This window comes from Hesperophylax consimilis, chromosome 7 (assembly GCF_061612785.1).
Source record: "Hesperophylax consimilis isolate HC1 chromosome 7, BYU_Hcon_1.0, whole genome shotgun sequence".
NCBI lineage: Eukaryota > Metazoa > Arthropoda > Insecta > Trichoptera > Limnephilidae > Hesperophylax > Hesperophylax consimilis.
Genome location: NC_142842.1, coordinates 40,763,878 through 40,788,588, shown reverse-complemented (window position 1 = coordinate 40,788,588; position 24,711 = coordinate 40,763,878). Strand labels below are relative to the sequence as shown.

Here is a 24,711-nt window from a genome sequence, read left to right as displayed (position 1 = left end):
TTGTTTCTGCTCATGATTGTTTTGTGTTTTTGAGATAAGATGTTTATAGATTCAGCCAAACCTATTACACCGATTTTGTCAACTTTCTTGAGGAGCAGGTACATACAGTATCGAACGCTTTTTGAAGGTCAACTAGTATAGATAAAATTAAATTTCCACTGTCAATGCTGTTCCAAAGTTTCCTGATGAACTCTTTATTGTTGAAATTTTTTTTTTTCATGAAGCTTTATTGTTTTTTTAGAATGATTTTTTTTTAAATAAGAACTAGTCTTACGTAAAGGTGTAAACTTTCGACCTGTCTCAACACCTCACCTCAAATTCATTTGGCAAAAGTGGTAGCTTAACGAATACGATATCCCCTATAAATACATTTGAAGGTACTTTATTTTGAATATATCGATTTCCTTCCTCATTATTCTCCCCACCACACTCTGACATATAACACAACACATTACTGTATTTTAAAATAAAATTATAATAATTAGATAAATGTTTTTCGTAAGATTTCTTTTACTTTTGCAAATATCTCCTAATTGAAAAGTGATAACTCTTTTGTATGTAGGTACCGGACGCATTAACTTTGAAAAAATGTGCAAAAACGTGTTTAATAAATCGTCCTACGCCATTCTGGTTTGGCAGTTCAATGATGAGCCCTAGGCAATTTTCGACCATCTATCAAAATATATTTTACAATCCATACGCAAATAGCAGGCAGAACATTCCGCAATCTTCAGGTGCATCGGAATATACGATTGTTGTAAAAGGTAAAAGCGCTGATCTCGGCGCAGCATCCCAGGACTGGGGTGGCGGAGGCAGAGGGGTGCGGAGGGAGGGAGGAGGGCGGCGCAGGGGCCCGCCAGACAGCAGTTGTCCCGTGGTAGCCGCGCTGTCCGCACGTCTCTAACGAACTCCTCCCGCTCCCTGAAAACATCGCGACCGCCAGACATTCAGTCGGCTTCCTCAGTGTCATCTTCTGTGACTGGTGGCGAATCTGTTTCTGTGTTATTATTTGCCTGAATTGTGCTTATTTGAGTTGGCTCAGTTTCCAACGGCAGTGCTCGGTGCATTGCTGACTTTGCTTTCGCTGGATGATTGTTTACTTTGCAAAGTTTCTAGTTAGTTTGTTGCACGCTCTTTTGTAGTTGTTCCCTGAGGGACCCCTTGTTTACTTTACCTGCCCCCGGGCTTTGGTCATCTGCATTCAATGCTCCTTCGACTGTCTCCGATGGCATGATTTATTTTTGACATTTTTATTTTGTGTTTGTGGTTTGCGCCGGTCTCTTTAAAAAGTTTTTTGTATCACGACTCGATTGTTGTTTTGGTGCGCAGAATTTTTTCAGTGCTTTAAAAATATATATTATTTTGTGTGCCTGTTTATGTTGGGTATGATAAAAAACGTATTATTTTAGTTGCTCACGTATTTGTTTATTGTGTTACGTTCATTTTGATAACTTATTATTTCTCACAAGTTTCGCTTGCCAGTCACTGTGCAAAATTGACCTTACCGAGTACGCTTATCTTCTTATAATCGTTCATCGTTATAGGTAAATTAATAAACGCTTTGTCGTTTTATTTAATTTATTTGTATGTCCGCAATTGAACACTTACGAAGAAGTACGAAGTAACAAAGACTAACCGGTAAATTTGTTACCTGTCGACATAAAGGAGGATTTAAAATTGTTTACGCCGGCGAAAGGATTACGTGAAATCCGATACTTTCACGCTCCGTCGAGGAAAGCCGCGCGTAATTAACCCGTGCCCCTGTAGCGCCGGACGCTCCGGCCCTGCTACAGCCAGCCTGCTGCAGACAGCTGGCCAGCCTTTGGACTAATCGTTAGCGGTATTATGACAGCGGGTCAGCTGGACTAGAAGCTGACCGATTATAGCATCCCTCAAGATGCGGCTACTTGTACTCGCCGCGTCCCTCTGCGCGGTCGTATCCGCCGAGAACTACGTGCGCACGTTCGCCGCCCAGCCGCAGGATCCGTGCTACGAGGAGGAGCGCCCCCGCCGCTGCATCCCGGACTTCGTGAACGCCGCCTTCAACGCCCCCGTGGCCGCCTCCAGCACCTGCGGGCGGCACGCGCCCTCGCGCTACTGCGATCCCTCGCAGGGGTCCCGCCCTCCGGCGTGCCACATTTGCGATGACGCCCAACCCAAGCGGCGATTCCCCGCTTCCTACTTGACTGACTTGAACAATCCCAACAACGTGACATGCTGGCGCTCGGATCCATTACCTCCGCCATCGTCCGCCGATTCGCCCCCCGATAACGTCACTTTGACACTATCTCTGGGGAAGAAATACGAGTTGACCTACGTAAGCCTGCAATTCTGCCCACGCGCCGCTAAACCCGATTCCATCGCCATATACAAGAGTATCGACTACGGGAAGACATGGCAGCCATTCCAATTCTATTCCAGTCAATGCAGGCGCGTATACGGCAGGCCTAACCGAGCCACGATTGCCAAGGCTAACGAGCAGGAAGCGCGATGCTCCGACTCTCACCGATACGGGCCAGGAGGCGAGGGGACTGCTGGGAGAGTGGCTTTTAGCACCCTGGAAGGAAGGCCGAGTGCCCCCGACTTCGATAACTCCCCCGTGCTGCAAGACTGGGTGACTGCCACTGACGTAAAGGTTGTCTTCAACCGCCTGCATATGCCAGCAGAGCCTGATATCTCGGACGAAGTGACCGCCGAAGGCTTGGATTTGAGGGACAGCGCGGCTGTCAGCTACTCGCTAAACACTCTGGAAACAATGACGACCATGTCGACCGCTACCATGTCCCATCACTACGCCGTGTCTGACTTCGGAGTAGGAGGCCGCTGCAAGTGTAACGGCCATGCCAGCAGGTGCGTGCAGGCCAAGGAAGGGTTGGCCTGCGACTGCCGCCACAACACGGCGGGGAGGGACTGCGAGCGCTGCAAGCCCTTCCACTTCGACCGCCCTTGGGGCAGAGCCACCGCAAGAGACGCCAACGAATGCAAAGGTAAGAGAGACTATTAAATAAATATTCTTATCGCAGACCGCAATATTTGTAATTCCCCATTGTTTAAACAGAATGTACAGTTTGTTCAACCAGAACTAGCGGAGAATCCCGTCGCTTCGGTTTATAATACATATTATTTAACTAAGGCCCAGCGTTGTTGCTTTAAGAATTTATTCCTCAATATTTCCAAAACATAACTTTATTTTTGTGTAGTTCGAAGGCCGCCAGAACTTGAATTTTATGTTTAGGTATTATCTGCACAAATAACACAAGGACACGACAGCTACAGTGCAAGTGCCTACTTCTACATAGCCACAAACTGAACGTATACTGTTGCATAATTAAAAAGATTATATTTGTAGTTCATATAAAAAATTTCCACGTATGTAGGTTGTAGCTGAAAATGATTTATTTTTGTATTAAGATTTCAGGATTATTTCAGTGAGGTGTTGCGCTGCCCCACGTGGTTGAATATTCTTCACGCAAAAAATTGAATTAAAAGAACACACTTTCGGCTACAACGACACTTGGCGCTCTAGCACACTTAAAATTCTGGAGCCGCTACTTAAAACCCACATTTTCAAACATAATTATGTAGACATATTAATTTCATTTCTATTGTGGTTTACAATAATTTACTGACCAAGTTTATTAATTTATTTTTCATTTCTATTTACCTACGTGTAAATTAGCTTCAATACCCATTTTTTGTTCGATTTTATATCGCGTCTTTCAACACTTGAACATATTTATATACGTACTTAAATAAATAGACAAAGTTAGTCACAGGTACGGGTTTGCCAATTTTTAAACTCTGAGAGTATAAATGATTATTTTTTTATATTTTGGAATGACTTAACGAGGGTCAATATTCATCATAGACTTGCAGAAAAGCCAATAAATAGAACATTAAAATTTAAAAAAATTATACATTTATCCAAGACACTATCTAGATTCTATTTAGTTCAGGAAGAATCTTGCGATCATACGTAAAGATAACAGCCAAGAAAATGAATATAATGTTGGTAGTCAAAGTATGATATAATAAATATGACTGAAGGAAAGAGGGTCGCATTAGCTCAGCGGTAGAGCAGACCCCCTGCAAAGCCAAGTCCTGGGTTCAATTCCTATGTGTATCGAGTCGCTACTATTTTTTGCAATGATTAAATATTATTCGTTAAATGTTATGATTTTTTTTAAATATACCTATTTAGTTATTGTTTTCAATGGAAGCTCGTGATGGGATTGAATTTACACAGAAATACAAGTCAGAAACGTACAGATTTATACTCATACTTAGCACTCCAGGTACCAGATACTTGTGGGAATATATTTTTTAATAAAGATTGCCACAGAACACTTGTTTGACTAGGTGGTAAATATGCATAAAGATAATAATAAATTAGTGAATCTATTGAAGTATTATTTGAGCCCGATAAGCGCGGCATAAGGTTTATTTACGCTTTGCCAGTAACATTTGACGATTAATCATTATTATTCATTCAGCCATTAGCGACGACAAAGGAAATGGGAAATGACTGATCCTCAAACTAAGCTGTTTATGGAAATTAGCGTGTGGCCTATTACCTATTAGGCGGAATATCTTAATTCGCGCTAAGTCGGTGCCTTTATTATCATATAAACTAACTCTGTTAGTTGCGTGTCATATTGTCAGTAATCCTGTAAGTATTTTCTCTGCGTGGATTTTCGTGAATAAAATATCTTTTTAGCAGTTTATGAGTACATTATTATATTATAAAAGTATAGAGATCTTTAATACTTAGACGACTAAAGATTTCCCCCGCATATTCATGATAGTTTTATACAAGATTACATGTTCGGGTTTTCTTATGACATTGTGTATTTTATAAATTTTATTTTAGTTTTAGATTGTTTTGTTTTGTTTTGTAATGTATGCTCCTTAGCTTTTAACAGTTTCAACAAGTTTCGTCCGTGTCATTCACTAACGTTTATAAAACTGACTTTGAACTATACAAATATAAATAATAAAACTCTAAAGAACAAAATGTCTAAAAATTGGTGTTAATGAAGGAGGAATAACAAAGTTAGAGGTAATGGTTCTAATTTTGCCGGTTTAAAACAAAGTAGGTACATGGTTGCACATCCGCCCTGTTTATGGAAACTGAAAAGTTGGCTAAAGAAGGAGGTAGCGCAACATGGCATAATACCCCAAAAATAAATCACTATAAGTACCTTCATGGTTGTTTTTGAGAATGTTTGCACTACCCCGTGATTGAACCCGCCCACCTCTTGATGCATAGCCATGCATTTTGCCGTCCTGTCATGTTGACCAAAATGTCGTTTTGTTGGTATGTTAAATCTACCAAATACTGTTACCAGCTTCTTCTAATATCTTTGCTTTAAACGGATGGGAAGAAACATTCAAGTTCTTTTATGAATGAATATTAAACGTTACGGAAATTCCTTTGAAGGTACCTACTTCTTTCCCAGTTCCAATCTTATCAATCTGTTTCTCAGTGCTTTACATTAAAAACCCAACAATCTTTAAAACTATCAACAAATTACCCGAGATAGCTATCTCCAAAACAAGTGGTGCCTTTTTATAGCCTTTCATGTAGTCGGTTTAGTTTCTCCGGTCCGTACTCCGAGAGCAAAGAGCATTACCTTTAGAGGCCAGACTCCGTGCTCCAGAGGATCGTGTCTGGCTTGACGGAGTTATGATCCCTGTGAAAACTATTCGTGTTCGTGTATCACCTCTGGAAACTAATGGCCGGTTGATACCTTTATGCTATTTTAACTGGACGCTCAACACTTGAAACCATTTACACTTTAAACACAACCTCCAATCATTTAAATTCTTACTCGTGTGAGAATAATTAACGCTTTTTTCTGGAGCGGACTTTTATTTACCGCGAACCATTAAATTCTTTTTTTTTTAAATTTAATTTTCTAATAACTGATGAGTAAAACCTCAAATTGTAATATTTAATAATTGAAGACAATATTAGCGACTCTCAAACGTAAATTTGATACAGAAAATATTAAGAAATTAACCTTCAATTCCTAGATGCGACCGAATCTTTTTCTGATTTTTCTGTATCAAATTTACGTTCGAGAATCCCTAATATTGTTATCAATGGCCAAATTTTCAATTCTCGTTTGAATGAATATACCTGCTGAAGTTTGTCATGCTCGTAAACATAGTTTAGATAACTACAGTCGAACCGCTACCGAACGCACTCATACATTTCGCACGGAGATTATAGAATTTACAGAACTTCGTAAAACCAAACATGAAAGTCACTGGACTATTATTATTATTTATAGCTAAGTAACCATCACGCCAGTTCCTTGTTGGTATAGCTACGTAGATAAGTTATAAGTATAACTGGTACTCATGACATTTAATTAAGTTGATCGTGTCACGTATCCGTGGGGCGTCCATGACTTCTGGCTGTCTTAATTTGTAACGGTTTTCAAAATTTCACCAAAATTACGCTATTAAAACTAAAACCAAAGCGTTATTATTGTATGTAGAAATCGACAAGGACTGTTATATTCCTAATAGATACCTTTCGATCAAATTTTACTTCAGCTTTTGCTATTTGTATTCAAAACCACAACAGAAATATTTTTTGTAATCATACTGTATCTTTTACCATTTAGGTAACTTTCTGGAACTGTTAATAAAACACCTTTTTAAGTGTAGTCAGTACGTGACTCCGGTAACTTCATATTACTTCCAAAGTAAAGTGTTAATGTTCGCTCCAACAGCACGAACTAATGTAACTTATTAGCCCACCAAACGTCTTTTTAAATGCCCCGGAACGGTGATATACTAACAGTTACTAAAGCACGGTTAACATAGACACATCCCCATCTCTACGAAATTATTCCGAGGAAAAAAGATATATGAGCATAATAATATATAGTGTAGGAACAAGTACACCTTCCAATTAGGTACCTATTTTAGCTTCGATTGGTCGGAACTAGATGTGACAGACGTAAATCAAAAATGCGAATTTCTGGTCCTGCCAAGTGAAAATCACCCGTAATAACGTGTGTTTTTATCTTCCATCTTGGCTACAGATTTGCTTAGATTAGAAGGTTATGATAATTTTATTTTAAGATTTTAGACCCTTTGTGGAACAATATTAAAAATATAAGTACGTTGATACAGCCTCTTAGTTTGGAGCCAACTTCTGATTATAAAAATTATTACATACATTAATGTTGTCGTCCACGTAATTGGGTTATAACTTTTTAACATCCATCTATCGATGTACAATTGGCTTTATTGTTTGATGCACCCATCCAATAAGAATCCGTTCCTTCAAAACTACTTCGTTAGTAGGTACATGTACATACCACAAAAACTAATATAAAGAACTATTATTCATTACTAGGTCCTAACATTCTTTCCTGCGTATTATAGGTTTTGATTGTGCTAGATTGCGATAGAAATAAATAAACTTTATGTTTTGTTTTATTAATTAATATGTACATGTATTAAAATTTTACAATAATTATTACATGATCACGGTTATCATAATATCTATTCCCCATCATAAATAAACAGATCTTGTGTTTGGTATTTACAATATTTTTATTATAGAAAAATAGTAAACTAACTTGATTAACTAACTAACTTTTTAATAAAATCCCTCTTGTACCAATGTTCTAAACAATTAATTTTCGCACATTTCCACTCTGCGTGGTATTTACTATTTTTATTTCTTGTATTGATCCATGCGGCGTATGTGCGGTAAAACAATGTATGATCGTGTGAGAAATGTGGAGATTCGCAATGAATGCAAGGCTGATGTTTAAATATTTGTGATATTTAAATAATTAAACCAAATTCTGATTCCCGCTTGACATTAACTATTGAATTGTTTTAATATTTAGTATTGTGTCAATATTTTCTGACCGGCCGTAAAACTAAACGTCAAGTTGAAACCCTGAAGTTAGAATAATTTATTGACTTGTTATTTTAAAATGTTTATTTATGGATCAACGATTCACCATCTCACTGATCGACTTAATTGTAATGGCACGTGAAAAGATATGTTAAATAAACCCTTTGAAAATGCGTGGAAATTCTTTCCTCTAGCCTTTGGCCTCAAGCTACCTACGTATAGAGTTAAGTGGAGAGCTGCGGAAGTGGCAAAATATTAACCACACCTTTCAGAATGTTTACAATAATTTAGTTCAGACGTTTCCAGGCTCAGGATATTACTTTACTCTGCCGCCTTGCTTACTTACTTACTGCGGATTGCTTACTTACCATCAAAATTTAGTTGTAAATAAATAAAATTGCTTAATTAACTCAATAAATTTGTGATTTATTTTTGTACCATATCGAAGAGTACCTACAGCAAATACCTAGTACGGATGTGAGCTTCCTTATATATTTATTTTATAAATTATAAAATATGAGCCTTTAAAGAATTCGATTTTTTGTGTCAACTTGTGTAACCTTTCAACAAGTTTTTGTATGTGTAAAATGTATAAAACGTTCAGTTGTTTCGCGTAATGACTTTTTTCGTTTATGAAATGACGTCACGGTCGCGTGAAGGCTCAGTGGCGCACGGCGCGCCCCTCTTGTCAATTAATTAATTATGTCCCTTTTAAATACGCCCCTCATTTATTATGTAAGTAGACACGATAGCCCCGGGTCAGTAGCGATGGCCGCTGCGCCCGGGTACCAGCCACCCAACCACCCAACTCACCGCTGCCGGGCCTGTGCAATTTTAACCTATGAAATATCAAATTATGGGAATTGAAGTCAAACAAATATTATTAATATTGAAAGGATTTAATAAATTAGTCCCAGAGAGAGGTCGAATGTGTCTGTGTTTTTCGTTTTCATAAAAGACGCGTGAGAAGGAAGATTTTCGTTGTGACATACGTACGACCTCCCTCTGAGACTACCACACGGTTGATAACCCTTATTACAAAGATAGCAAGAGTATAAATATTTTCACATTTCAAATATAGAATTAATATTCAATTAATTAAAATGAAATCATTTTCATTAGGTCGGTACCTACTTGTCTGAATTCTTCACACAATCAGTTCCAATTTTGAAAAAGATTGTTAGCAAAATTTGAGTTCATTGAATCAGACAACCATAATTAGTACGTTTGACAACAAAAAAACAAGTACCTAAGTTATCACCAAAATAGAATCAGATGACAAACGGCGAAAATTTTGAGAAAAAATCTAGGGACATACTCATTGATGTAATAAGTTTATATTGGTCGTTGAAGATGCATCTTCGGATCTACCGGATCTGCCCTGATGATGGACACTGCAACGCTGTCCGAAACATCGGCTAAAGAAGGAGTTAGCGCAACACGGCATAACACCCCAAAAAAAACAACAAAAAAAAAGTTGAAGATACTTGTATATTTCAAGTATGTACTCGTATGGATCTAATTAGGTGATTTGTTTGATATGTCTGATCGTGCGCGTCGTGTTGTTTATAATGTTGGGAAAGGTGAAGAACGCGCTTGTAATAATGATTTATATTGATACCTACTTACTTAAATCAAATATTGATACGTAGAGTATGGGAATGTCATCAATAAATTATTTATCTTAATAATATCGCAGTTGTACAATGTCCAATAGAAACAATCAAATACATTTGTTCTTGTCACGATTCAATAGTTTTTTCAACGAGTCCAAAACCGACTGAATTAAGGGACATTTAGGTATTGTTACGATTAATAATATTGTGTTGGATCGTACAGGATCATTGCCTTTCAAAAAAAGAAATCATTTCAAATGTAAGTAACCTTAAATTACCACTTTTATCCCATGACATCGTAAAATTAAGACAGGTTATATTCATACTAATCGAACAAAAAATGTAGCACCGCTTATGAAAAGGATAGCCAATCAAACGAAAAAGTATGTCCACTGGACCTAGTTCAGTGAGACCAAGCGCATTGTCTCAGTAACGTGTTCAATTTTTTTTAAAAGAAAACAAACATTCCTGGGTTACGAATTATGTTACAATAATTCGAAAATCTCCTAGTATCACTACAGTAAGCAGAAAATGTTGCTTGTGTCGTGATGGAGGACTTAGCTAGCCGAGGAATCGAACTCACGAAGCCTGGATCGAGCCAACTCAGTCACTGACTGGTGAAGAATAGTGAATTCTAAATTTTAAAGTTTTTTTTTGTCTGCCGATTTTCTGGGGTCAAAAATGTTGGTATTTTCAAATAAGACATTTTGACTACAATGAGAAGTTATCATTCTAGATAATTGATTTTGAATTGTTAATTATTATCCCCACTTTGATATGACAATTGATTGAATCCATAGTTTAAACTGTACCTTGTGTGTTGTCTATCTGAACTCTGAACGATGTATTAGGAGACGTGTTACAGAGAACAGTTGGGCTGGAGCCAATTGGTTCTGTTTCGAGGAACTTAAACTAAATCCGGTGCTAAACCCAAACCCAAGGTTCAAACAACACAGAGTAAACAGTGGAAAGGCAGAACTTAGACAAGTTCCACGAACATATTGTTTATTCGGCAGAGAATACAAAAAAATAATAACAAACTGACTCGTTTCTTTGAGAGCTTTTTATTCAAAATAAAATAACATGCGAGTGGATTTAGTGTTCATAGAAAAACAACTGATTACGAGCTAAATTTGTATTTCTTAAATTATCTGGTGGTACGTCTTTACAAGTTCTATATTAATGCTTTCTTAATATCCTTATATGTCATAGAATAATCGTTATCTTATTCAAGTAATCCTTGAAGAGAAGGGCTAGCTCTAGAAACGTCTCCACTTCTGTCGGTCTCCAGCCTCTTTCTACAGTTCACGTATGTCCAAGGGTTTTAACAAGTCTATCTTATTATATGATAACCTCTTTGGTGGTCTCCGGTCGGCTATATTCCACCCTTACATGTCCTGTCCACTTTAATAAATCTTGTTATTGACGGGTCTTCTAGCAGTTGGTATAGCCGTATAGCCCGTGGTTGCAGTGGTCCGTCAGGCACCACTTTATTGTATGGCACTAAAGATACTTAATTGGATTTCTAAACCTCAAACGCATTCTAATCCTTTATTATTTAGTGGGGTCTCAGCATTCTGAGTTTTAGCTAGGCTAGCGCACTGGCGATCCTGCACGATCAGATTGATAACTTAACAATATCGGATCGATAGGCTCAACTTCTGACGGTTTTACATCGCCATCCCTAGCACGGCTGGGCTGATGATAGCCGAACTAACATTGAAAAGAAATAAATTTAAAACATCGTTATACTAAGGCAACACTGGCGGAACTACCCATCAATTGACATTCCTAAATGTAAAAGTTGGCAATACCAATAAATTGACAAAGTTGAATTGAAATACCATCTTTCATATATTATATTGCCAGTTGGCATGTAATTTTAAGGGAAGTTTGCTAGGTAATGAAGTTATTAGCCATAACTAGTGATATTTGAACAATATTCGTTTCTCCAAACTGAAACAGAATCAATTGATCGCTTTTTTCGCAATTTCTTTAAACTTTAAGAACTTTGTTCACCTCAGTCCATTAATAAATAACGATCGAACGCCAGTTATTGCATAACGATCGATGTTTTTAAAATAATTGTGCAGATTGACAGATAACCGAAGTTTAACGAAGGTACCTTGCAGGCCGCGCGAAAAGCTACAGCTTTTGTCTACCGATTATACGTTTACGCAGTTACGTTTTCCAATAAGTAAGCCAGAATGTATACATTATTTAAAGAGCGCTTACCTAGAATGTTTTGTCTTCCAAAATACTTTATTTGTTTACATTATGTAATATGAGTCATCCTTGTAAAAAGGTGAAGGTTTTTAGAAATCACTCTTTTAATTAACACCACTTTGTCGGTCAAACAAAATATTGTTTGAAATAAATCCGACAAGACCTGTTTTTTTTTCAACGAAGGTGGAACACAACAAATTTTATTGAAGGATATAAATTTTTTGCAGGTTTATCAGCCCCGACAAATGCAAGGTTTTGCCGAAACCGATAAACATATTTGTATAAATTAATGAAGTTTCACAAAACTATCGTGTCTCCGTTAATAATGTTCTTTCTCATAGCCATAAATTACAAAAAATGTCTGTACATTTTATTGAAGATGAAGATAATACCAATAAATTAAAACGAAACATGAAACAGAAAAATAAAAAGGTAACAGTCTCAACTGGGAATCGAACCCACTTTCTGTGCCTTACCGGAACGATGCCTCTAACCACTCAGCCTTAATCTATAGATGTTTTTATATATACAAATCAGATATGTTTATCTATGATACAAACAAATTCTTTAGAACTTTGTAATAATTCAAAAAGAAATTGGTTGAAATAGTATTGTTAATTCTGAATTTGAAATATGAAATCGACGTAAATGACGTAAAATAATTATATCCCAATGGCCGAGTGGTTAGAGGCGTTGTCCTGGTAAGGTAGATATCCTGGGTTCGATTCCCAGTTGAGACCATTACCTTTTTCTTTTCCGTGTCTTTTTCTGTTATTTTTCGTTTATATTTATTAGTATTATCGTATTCTTCAATGATATGAATTTTATATACACACATTGGAATTTGACTATGGGTAGGTATAACCTTCAAAAGTTATCAAAGAGAAAAGTTATTCCTTTAAAATAAAGTACCTACATATACATTTGTGGAGTTCATTTTGTAGTAACCTGAATTTTAGTAAATTTTTACACTTAATAAAAATCAGTTCTTTCGGATTAATTGAGATATTTAGTAAAACTTTGACAATCGTTATTGAAGTATTGTTAATTTTCTCTCCCTTAACTCCCAACAGTACGAATAAGGACAATATTAACGTTCAGGTTTTTTAGAATTAGATTTTAGATTTGATACTGGGAGGAGTTAAAAAGATTTCCCTTTGCTGGGATCTAGTAAACACCTTTTCCGTCCATTTGTAACAGGAGAAAACAATTAAATTTTAATATTTGACGCTTTAAAACGTCCCATCCCGTCTGGCCATTAACAATCACCGATAATAACTTTACGAGGGTCTGCTCAGTAAAGATGTCCTTCGGCAGAATTTTATTTTATGAATTATATCCCGCAATTATTCTGTTCGTTTGCAAAAATAAACCGGTTTCGCCGCAAAGAAGCCGAGACATTGTTTGCAATCTGTTTTTGCCCACCTCCGCATACCCTGAATTCTGATCGTAAAAATAGCTGGTTTTGTATTTTTGACCAAACCTTTTTACAAAAAACAAACCGTGCCAATCTTATTTTATTTATGAAATACACATATAACCATACAATATAACCATGATGCCGAACTCTTAAAGCCTCAAAAACTAGTAACGTCATTTCCACTATAAGCTAAGGCGCGTGCCGTATATCCATAATTTGTTGATTGCCGTGATATCTGTGACTGCCCTAAACATAGGTAACCTTCATTCCTCAAATAATGTTATTTAGATGATTCCCACAGCGCCCTTTCGGTGCAAAATCACCATATAGAGTTTTTTAGACAGTTGTGACTAAAACATAAAATTAAAATTTGAGAATTATTTTATTTGGTCTCATTTTTAAAAACATCTCTTATAATTTCGCTTTTGTTTTCGGTAATGAATGAATGCAAATCCTGGAAGCGGAAATTAACCCACTTCCCGACATCCGATCGAGCTGTAAATCTCGACAGAAAGACTCGTTGTTGGCAATGCATTATATCATCTTTTGGCGGAAATCACGTACACAGACGCGGAAATATACGCATTTCTCTGAAATCGGATGACATTACAGCAGTATACTAAATAAATGTCAGTCCTACCCGATCGGCATCTGGCAAGGATAGTATCGCGGTTAACTCCGGTCCCTGGGAAGGAAGATTGATTTTTTACATAGTGTTTATTTGTACACAATGTAGTACTATATTAAAATTAGGTTTATTTATAACAATTATTCAGTGGGGTATGTAGGTATTCATATTGCATTCGCATATACAAAAGGATTTGTTTTCGTATTATGTTTTTTGAATTCTGTTTATTGATTTTAAAAATTCTGAATAATTATTAACACTATTTCTGGTTTTGTCGTCTGAAGGCCGAATAGAAATTGAAATACATTATTCATATAAAAATATAAATACGATTATATAGTTTGCAAATACAATACAGACATAATTATATACTTGCATACGTTGCTTAATTCGTTTGTTTTGCACTTTTATGAAAAGCCGCTGTTGTTACTGATACAAATCTCGATACTAATCTGTCAACAATTTGTTCCAAAAGCACTTAGATTCCATCCCAAATCATAGCGAATTACGATGGATCCAACTCCACAATGATAGGTACACGATGATGAATACAATGGGAGCCGTACGAAGTGTACTAGATTCTCTTTGCAAACACATTTAATGTTCCTATAATTGGAACAGCGCCATATCCACGTTAAACTATACAAAAGGTACACATCATTGTGTGTCTGTTTGGATAGAACAATTGGCGTAGTCATTAGCAATTAAATCCAGGTGTGAAGTCAGAATCAGTGGGTGTCGTATCAACAGTTGTACACTAGGTCGTACTGTCACATGCGTCCTCTGCTACATCCGTTGTATTCTCTCTCTGTTTCTCATGAGCGACACATGTGATAGAAAGAGAGGTTACAAAGGAGCTTTTGGTGGCCTGCAAATGGTGCGCGATTTGGTATTAATGCTGAACTTGCAGATTCAATGGTAAAAACGAATGAAATGTGAGATAATTTATACCATATATTTATTGCTTTATATTTATATATTTATTGCTTTGTTAAACAACATTTACTGTCGTAACAAAACCAACTGTAAATCTCTTACTATGTTCTATAATTATACTATCGCTTATGCCTTGAATTATCACACATGTTTAGCTACTGTCAAAATCAAGAACGTTAAATTTAATGCAAAACAAAAAAACAAATAATGGAAGACATAACAGACTTACTAGACAACATAACACCGATTCCATGTACAACTACTAATGACACTGAAGTAGTACTCTACCCTTACGATATTCTCTATGAATATAAGAAGTATAAACCATAATTTTGATGAACTCTTAATTCTTCTCACTCACCTTGCCTCAGATTTCGATGTAATTGTTTTGAGCGAATGCTGGATTAAAGAAAATTTCGTCCCAAAAACGATAAAAAACTACAATCACTATAATACACTCCAAAACCAAACTCAAAATGATGGCGTTATTGTTTACATTAAAAACCACATCATACATTCAGTCAAAGAGGTCACAATTAAGAACGCAAACTGTCTTAAAATTCAACTTGATAATCATATAACAATCATTACTGTATACAGATCCCCAAGCACACATAATATAACCCCATTCATACAATCTCTGCATGAAATTTTAACAAATATAGAACACAGCCAAAACATCTATCGTATTGGTGATCTCAACATTAACATAATCAACAGAATGCATCCTCAAGCGAATGAATACCTAAATACACTAACTTTATTAGGATATTTGCCAGCCGTCACAGCCCCAACCAGAGAATCAGATTCAAACATTAGTAGTTGTATAGATCACGTCTTTGTTAAGAGTAAACTAGGCAGCAAATCCATTGTATATCAATCAACTGTCACAGATCACTATTCAACCATCACTTCCATCAACCAAAATATTCACAAACTACCTCAAAATACTCTCCCTCAAAAAAAAATTTCCTATGACATTCTCCTAAATACTGTCTCTAAAGAAAACTGGGAACTTGTCTATTCTTGTACCGATACCACTTCTGCATGCGAAATATTTACAAATACTTTACAAAACCACTTGGCCGATGCAACATCATACACAAAAAGTAAAAAAAAACAATCCGACACAAAACTCAAACCATGGATCACTGCAGGTATTCTTCACTGTATCAGAAAGCGTGACAAGATTCATAACTTCTGTAGAAAAAATCCCAATGATTATGATTCACTCATATTTTATAAACATTATAGACACAACTGCAAAAAAATTATTAACAGTGTTAAAAGAGATTACTACAAAAAACAAATCAGTGAAGCTACTGATGACAAAAAAAAAATTTGGAATATCATAAAAGATATAGCCAATATTCATAAAATCGACTCACCCATTGTTAAAATTAACATAGAAGACCAAACAACTCATGTCAATTCCGAACCTGAAAAAATATCCGACCATTTCAATCAATTTTTCTCCAATATCGGACATAAATTAGCAAAAAATATTCTAGACCAAAACAACGTCTCGGAGAAAGATCTTGCAAAAAATATACATGTCAATAATCTCAGCTATAACCCTTTTCACTTCACTCCCACCACTGAACTAGAAATAATAGAACTTATCTCATCTCTTAAAAACAGTAACTCTGCCGGGAAAGATCAAATTTCAACAAAAATTATCAAACACATTCAAAAATTTATAGCCCCACCTCTTAAACACATTATCAACTTAAGCTTTAAAACCGGAATATTCCCTAACTCTTTAAAACAGGCCACAATAATCCCTATCTTCAAAACAGGTGATAAATTATCTGTTAATAATTATCGACCGATATCATTACTCAGCACAATTTCTAAAATTATAGAAAAGGCGGTGAAAAATAGACTCTGTAAGTTCCTTGAAAATAATAAAATATTATCGGATAACCAATATGGCTTCCGCAAAGGGAGGAATACCTCTGATGCAATAGCTGCTCTCACAAAAATTGTTTCCCAAAATCTTGACAAAGGTCGCAAACCACTTGCTGTTTTCCTTGACCTCGCAAAAGCATTTGATACGGTTTCCCATCCTTTACTACTTAAAAAACTTCAACAGATCGGCATTACAGGGATAGCCTTCACATGGTTTAAAAACTACTTAACAAATCGTACACAACAAACCCTTATCCACTCTGACAAAATATATATGAGCAAAAAATTATCCATGTCCTATGGGGTCCCTCAAGGTAGTGTACTAGGGCCAATTCTATTTCTCATATATATCAACACACTATGCACTATGAATATTGGAGGCAAGATAATTTCATTTGCCGATGATACAGTCTTAATATTTGAAGATGAAACATGGCAATCAGTTACAAAAAAAAACTAATATTGGCCTAACAAAAGTTAAGCATTGGCTAGACACAAACCTCCTTACACTTAATATCGACAAAACACAATACATGACGTTTTCCATACCCAAACATAGCTTTCCCAATAACTGCCCCAAACCTACCATCCACTCGTGCTCACTCAACATACAGACTCCTGAAACCTCACCTAATATTCAATGCACGTGCTCAACTCTTAAATCTTCAAAGGAAGTTAAATACTTGGGAATAATAATCGATGACCAACTACGCTGGGAAACCCATATAAAAGAAACAACAAAAAGACTTCGTAAACTCTCCCACATATTCTGCTGTCTTAGATCCATCTTAGACCTAACGACTCTAAAAAGCGTATATTTTGCCCTTTTTCCATCGATAGCAGCATATGGTATTCTGGGATGGGGTGGCTGTGCAGAATCCGTCATTAATCCAATAATTACAGTACAAAAACTAGTTCTCAGAATTATATTTAAATGTCATCCTACCTATCCCTCCAAAATACTATTTACCAAAATTAGGGTCTTAGACATTCGCCAGCTATTCATTAAGACAAGCTTATGCTACATACGAAAAAATGACTTGCTAGTGGCTCCTCAACACCAAGTAAACACCCGCTTTTCATCAAATCTGGGATGCGTGGTCCCAAAAACTAGAACCACATTCGCTCAACGACAATTCTGGTACATCGCCCCTAAAATATACAACGCGTTGGACAGGGACATAAAATCAACTAATACTATATCCCTTTTTATTATACGTGTCCAAAACTGGATATTTGAAAGGGGACGAGCCTTTTTTAAAGAATACATGAGTTCCTAACTTTTAAACCATTATAATAAAATTAACCATGTATCTATATATGTATGTATATATGTGAATACACATTACGTTTGTGTGTGTTCATATATAGATGTATATGAATGTATTTATATATGCATTTATGTATGTCTGTGTATGTATTTATATATGCATTTATGTGTGTCTGTGTATGTATGTATATGTGTGCATGTCTGTGTATATGCATGTATGCATATATATACATAGATTGTATGTATGTATATATATATGTGTATATGTGTATATATGTGTATGTATGTGTATATATATGTATATATATATGTATATATATATTTATAAAAAACATATATTTTGAATTTATAGAATTACCTATGACTACCACAACACGGGCATAAGCCTAGTGTGGGAGTTATTAAGTATACAAAAATTGTAATACATAAAATTTACTGAATAATAAAAAAAAAAAAAAAAAAAAAATTTAACACTCCTTTGAGAGTGATTCTAGAGTATTATGTGGATATCAATATGTATATTTGATTCAAGGAACCTTTTTCACTACTTTTGTGTGACACCATATTTTATAAGCAGTCCAAAACAGAATCCTGATACCAATACTGATGAGGCATGGATGTTAGAACTAGCGGAGAAGGATGAAAGTTGTCTGAAACCTGTTGAATTGAGATACCTGAGGCGTATGTGTATTAAAACAAAAATTTGGAGATCCGCAAAGAATGCAAATCTGATTTAAGCGTAACGAATGAGATTATAAAAGATTAATTGGATTATTTGGGCATGTATAACCAAGAAAATAGTGTATGAATGGTAGAAGAAGATGGGGACGCTCAAGAAAGACATGGCACTGTCGAGTGCACCAAAAGTGTGAAGTGCAAAATAACATAAGGGTAGACCGAGTTGTTTGACCGTCCATGGCGTGATGCTAGTTAGGTCGTCGGCTTTAGTTCATCAGACGCTATCAGCTAGAGGACTAAAATAATCACAACTATCAAACCAAAGTAACCGCACAACGCTCGAACCGTCTCAACAACTGCTGTAATTCGTATTTTTGTCCAATTTAATTGTTTCAACAACGCAAAGAACCCACAGTGTATGAATAATGAGTGTCAAACCGCGGCCGCAACAAGGCGTATTGATACCTTCAATAATTAGTATAATTACATTGACGAGCGTACAATACATACAAGTCCAGGAGATCTCTTTATGTTTCTGCTTTCCGCGGTGATGTATTTAATGGGCATCGAATCCAGTCGAGATGCCGCGCGCTGAAAACTTAATTATATGACGGGAACGACGCCGAGCTTTTATTGTTTGGCGGCAGAAGCTTTTTTGCTTAGTGTGAATACCTTTAGTAACGCAACGCGAGTCAACTCGTCAACTGCAGAGCTTTTTTAATGAAAGCGATCTACAACTCGGTTGTTAATAAAGATTGCGCCTTGGAATTGTATTGTCAATTTAAATTAAAAGTGATGTCTTATATTTAATTTATTAATATTTGTTTACAGACAATACAGCACAATATAACACGAACTGAGAAACAATAGAAATGAAAGAAAAGAAAAATACAGAGGTACCTACAAACAAACTACACCTTAATACTTAAGTACCTACAAAATAACTTCACCCTAATACTTGGGTACCTACAAAATAACTTCACCTTAATACTTAGGTACCTACAAACTAACGACACCTTAATATAGCAATGACAAATTAGATAATTTTATTTCTGATTTTCTAAGTTACATGATATATTATGAAATATATACATTTTTAAACATTTTTACGATTCACTTTGCTACGCTAGTACTAGTTTACGCCGCACAGTGGGCTGAAAATCGCCTTTCATAGACATAGCATTAAAAGGAGCATTTAAATGAATCATCAACATTAAAAATGTTTTTTTCAATTTGAGGATTTAAAAAAAAAATCGCACGTTGCGCCACTATACGAAGTATGTCAAAAAATTACAAAAAAATAGTAGTATATCTGTGTGTAAGGATAGAATGGCCAACCTTATGATTCCAGAGATAGCCTCATTTTTAATGTCAGTGCCATACATTTTTTTCTTTAAAAAATGATAACTCCTTCATTTGTACACGCAATTGCTTCATATGAAATTTTATAGCATAGTAATGATCAACAGAATCCATTTCTAGCCAAAAAAATACCCTTGAAAATTCAAGTCTCTATGTCTATGAAAGGCGATTTTCAGCCCACTGTGCGCCGTGTTGAAACAAGTAGTCTACGACTTCATTTTAATACGATGAAAATAAATAAAAATTCAACATGCATTTTTTTTAAATAATAAAAACAATACAGGAATAGTGTTGAATAAATCAAAAAAATATAGGTAAATAAAATAAAGACAAGTAAGAATTTAATTTTCGCTTTTAAATAATTTATTGAATAGCTAACAATGTAATTAATTTGAGTATAATTTGTAAAAATAGAAAAAGGATTAAAAGTTTTGATAGAATACGTGATTTAAGCAATATGTATCTGTCATACGTTTTTTCTAGTTTCGTTGTAGACCTTTTGATGGTAAGGCTATGTATATATAAGAAACTGAATGTTGCATATATGAAATCCTTGATGCGATTGTGTGGTAAAACGCCATTGAGGTGATTTTCTCACGAAAACGGCGCTATACAAATAGTCCAATCATTGTTATTATTAAAACCTTTGTGCAAGACTGATGCCAGCGTAATATGTATGATAAAGAATGTGATGTTTAATGGACTGGGCATGTACAGCGGATGAACGAAAAAAGCAGCATACGGAAAATATATGATGTTAAGTTAATAGTAGAAGAAATCGGGGACGTCCGAGGAAGGCATGGCACGATCTAGCGATCAAAATATTTGTAATAAATAAATATATGACGCAAGGAGTTTGTGCCAATATGGTTGTTTAGCGGTACGTCCCATGCGGAGAATCGGCATAATGGTTAGTTACTTAGGTTATGTATAAGTGATTGAGTCAAAATAAAGTCACCTCAGTCACTCCCATAGAACAATTAGCCTTGGCATACATATAATATTATCCCTTTACAGTGGTATCACAACTTTTAATGACTGTAAGGATTGAAATATGATCGTCTGGAGGTAGTGAAACCACCCTCATAATACAACCCCGTCATTCCCAGCATACACATCCCGTTATCCAATTTTTCTATCAGTATAATTTTTCCTCCCGAGCGGTGCAAAGTTTGTGAATAAATTGGAGTAATATTTAATGCCCCCCATATTTTAAAACATCTCCTTTTATTATTTAATATAAAAGTAATCTACGCGGTATCCAAGTTGGGAATTAAAAAAGTTATCCTGTCTGGATGTAAATCAGACCAGAGATACAATTACTATCATTGAGATTGGAGAACCTAAATAATTGAGTTAGCGAAGTGGATTGTTCAATCTCGCACTTATTACAGACGAACTAAGTTCGTCAAAATTAATAAAAACATATGAATCCACACGGAGATAACTTACTGATATAAAATATTGCTAATTTATTAAGAATCTCTTCAAATTATTCGTAATCCGGTTAAAATCTAATGAATTGATCGGTTTCCTGTTCAACTTTTGGTAAAAAACGAATATATTATCACGATGTTGGAACACGCGTCTTTAAATATCATTACATTGACTCAGTTCGTCATTATATGTTATTATCAAGGCAAATGCAGGTGCATGAACACGTGTTCATATATACTAGGAATGTACTAAAAAAATACAGGAAACGGCCTGCAATCCCGTTTTTAATCGGATTTTAATAAATCAATACTCAGTTTTTCAGTGCACTTGTACTATCGCAAAAACTTACCAGCTGTCAGAAGTCAGTGAAGTAATGGTAAAGGAAGGAAGTCAGAGGAAGATATACCTAGCTGTTCAGGTCTGAACACTGATCGTCACCTAAGTCATTTCGAGGAACGAAATGTTTCGATTTTGAAACCTGTTTACTCACCAAGGTGATTTTGTGAGCATTGTCCGCGCTGTGTGTCAATATGTACTGAAGGTATATTGTTTTATTTTAATAATGTGTGAAATAACACAGTGATTTATTTTTGGGGTATTATACCGTGTTAGGCTACCTCTTTCTTTGACCAACGTTTCTTACAGTGTCTCATTAGTGTAATTATACATCAGCCCTGATGATGGATACTGTAATGCTTTCCGAAATGTTGATCACACATCTGCCCTGATGATGGACACAATAATGTTGTCCGAAACGTTAGCTAAAAAAAGAGGTAGCACAACACGGCATAATACCCCAAAAATAAATCACTATAATACTTTTGGCAATGAAAATCTCTAATAATATTTTCCCTCTCTGTCACCGAGGTCGTCACAAGCACATTGCATTAGTAACGAGAGTTAGTTGCAAGACTCTTCATTAACTCCACCCGGAGGACCTGAGGAATATAATTTCCCTCGGGGCCTATGTCATCTTTGAGGATACTGTGTGGAATGTCTATTTGAGGAGAGGAAGGAGTGAACGTGGGTCTTAAAGAGACCATGTTGTACCGCCTATAAGAAGGGACACAAAGGTCGGTAAATCGCTCCACAGCCGAGCTGTAGGAACTCAAGTAGAAACTCATAGAAACAACCCGTTATCATGTGACTAATATCAACGGTGTGAAAATGTTGGGATCAATGACGCCAGTTGGTCTGAGTTTCGTCCATTGAAATACCCGTAGAACAAGGAAAGCATTCTAAACTTACGATTGTGCTCTAAACATTGCAAATTATCAAAGTCGTGGTTTTTTTCGAGTAGTTTTGGAGCTCCCAACTACAGGTTGTTGCCATTTTAAGTAGTGGGTAACACTATTATTGTTTATTTACAGAGTTTGTGTATAATTGTTCTTCGTGGTAAGAGTTTACCTATGTTGTGGGGGACACTTTTTATGGGTAATTTGATTCAATACAGTGGCGGATTTTAAGATAATTGTATAAAAATGATTTAAAAAATAAAAGCTATTTGAAAGATTCTACGCATATTTGCCAGAAGCTTTGCCTGAATAATGCTCTAACTCTCTGAAAATAACTTCAAAAGCTCGCGAGATGCTTTACAAAGCTCGACGTTAATTCTGTTTTGACATTCCATAAGATCAAAACTTTCTCTTTGAGTATTATTAGTTTGGTAGATTTTTTATTGCACGCTAAGTTCTTCCCATTTCGGGGGAGCTGTGAATTTGAGATTCTCAGAAGAGAATTTCTAGAACAAGAGTCGAGAAATTATGTAGGTGATTGTGGCCCGGTGCTTGGTGCCTGGTGCCTGGTGTCTAGTGCCTGGTGCCTGGATCCAACATGCTAATGAGAGCGCCAACCCTGATCCTATTAAAGCAATTAGTCCCCGTGTCTTTATGATATTTAATGACGTTAAGCCAGCGCATTCTGGGTACACACCATCTATTCGGGGTGTCACACTGCCAAATATGTAATATTAAATCTTCTATGACGCAATCATCATATTAAATATAAGAGATCGTATTGATGATTAATGACTCTATGAGGATACCTGAAGAGAAGCCTTAGCATTCACTGTAGCTCAGGTGCAAATACAAATTTACTGCTAGATGATATATTAACTGTTGCGTCTTGTAATACAACCACAGCCAACAATTTTACAAATACGAGTGAAACGGTTTAACGAATTATCGGTTAATATAAGATTGGAAACAAATTATACAAAATTCAAAAGTACAATAAAAAACTCTTTCCAAAGTTAGTGAGCGAGCGTACGATGTAAAATTATAAACATTTGAATTCATTTTCAAGATAAATCTATTTAGGTTACTGTAACGCAGCCCAGATGGTTACATTTTCAACATTTTAATCTCATGAATATTTTCCACTTAGGGCCAGTTATTTTACAGAATTTGAACAATTCATAAAATTTCATAGTTGATTTGAAAGTTCTGAGAAAGTTCCATTCAAGTTCTGTTCCCGTCCTTATTAGTGTTCTTATTCTACTGTAGGGGTTTTATATTTTTTTACCTAAAATCACTCATCATTACTAATAGTTTTCTACAGTATGTGCTTTTATAAAAATGAACTAAATTATCGTTTTATAACTCAATAATCTTTTTTATAAAAAAAACTTTCAGTTTCACAAATCCTATGTACAGTTATTATAACAGCTCGTGATTTTTTCACGGCTTTGCGGTAATCTATACACGGAGAAAAATAAGTTTTTCTAATTTCTTAAGAATCCGGTTAAAAACCGAATTGCAGGAATTACTTATGAAGGAATTAACAGGTTTTCCAATAAACTTTTAGTGAATTGCGAATATATAAGATTAATCGCATAAAGTTATATCGCATTAAATTCTTAATAAATCTTATTTTTCTACGTATGCGTAGGCCGCGGCGTTGATTTGTTTTATCTCTTCTGGTTTGGTTTACCCTACAAAATATTCAGTCGCATTTTGCCGTGTGGAGCAGCTCCTTCCTTCTTCCTACTTGTGTGAGAGGAGCTGTAGTACGGGACGCGGTGCCGGTGTTGGAAATGCTTTACGCGTAATACGAAATTTAATTTACGTAATTTCGGAGGCGGCGATGCCATTTTACTACGTGACGGAACCTTCACTAAACTCATTTCTAGTCATTACTACTTTTCTAATCTAATTTACATTCATTCATTTAGAACTAGTACTTCCGTGAATAGTAGACCTCGTGTCCAAAAAAACATGTTTCTATTTATTAAATCAAAACCAAAACATCTGAAATCAAAAGATTTAAGTACCTAAATACCAATCTACTCAATTATAAACCATATATTTTATTCAACTTTAAAAAATTTAAAATAAGGAA

General features: G+C 35.7%; 1 protein-coding gene across 1 annotated transcript in view; it reads left to right on the top strand.

Moving 5' to 3' along the window:
* The first annotated feature begins 896 nt into the window (after positions 1-896).
* Positions 897-24,711, top strand: part of LOC149422771 (netrin-1-like) — a 453,397-nt gene continuing 429,582 nt past the window's right edge. Inside the window, exon 1 of the mRNA XM_089633500.1 lies at positions 897-2,987. Coding sequence (XP_089489626.1) covers positions 1,898-2,987 — 1,090 coding nt within the window. The 5' untranslated portion in view covers positions 897-1,897. The remainder of the gene's footprint in view (positions 2,988-24,711) is intronic.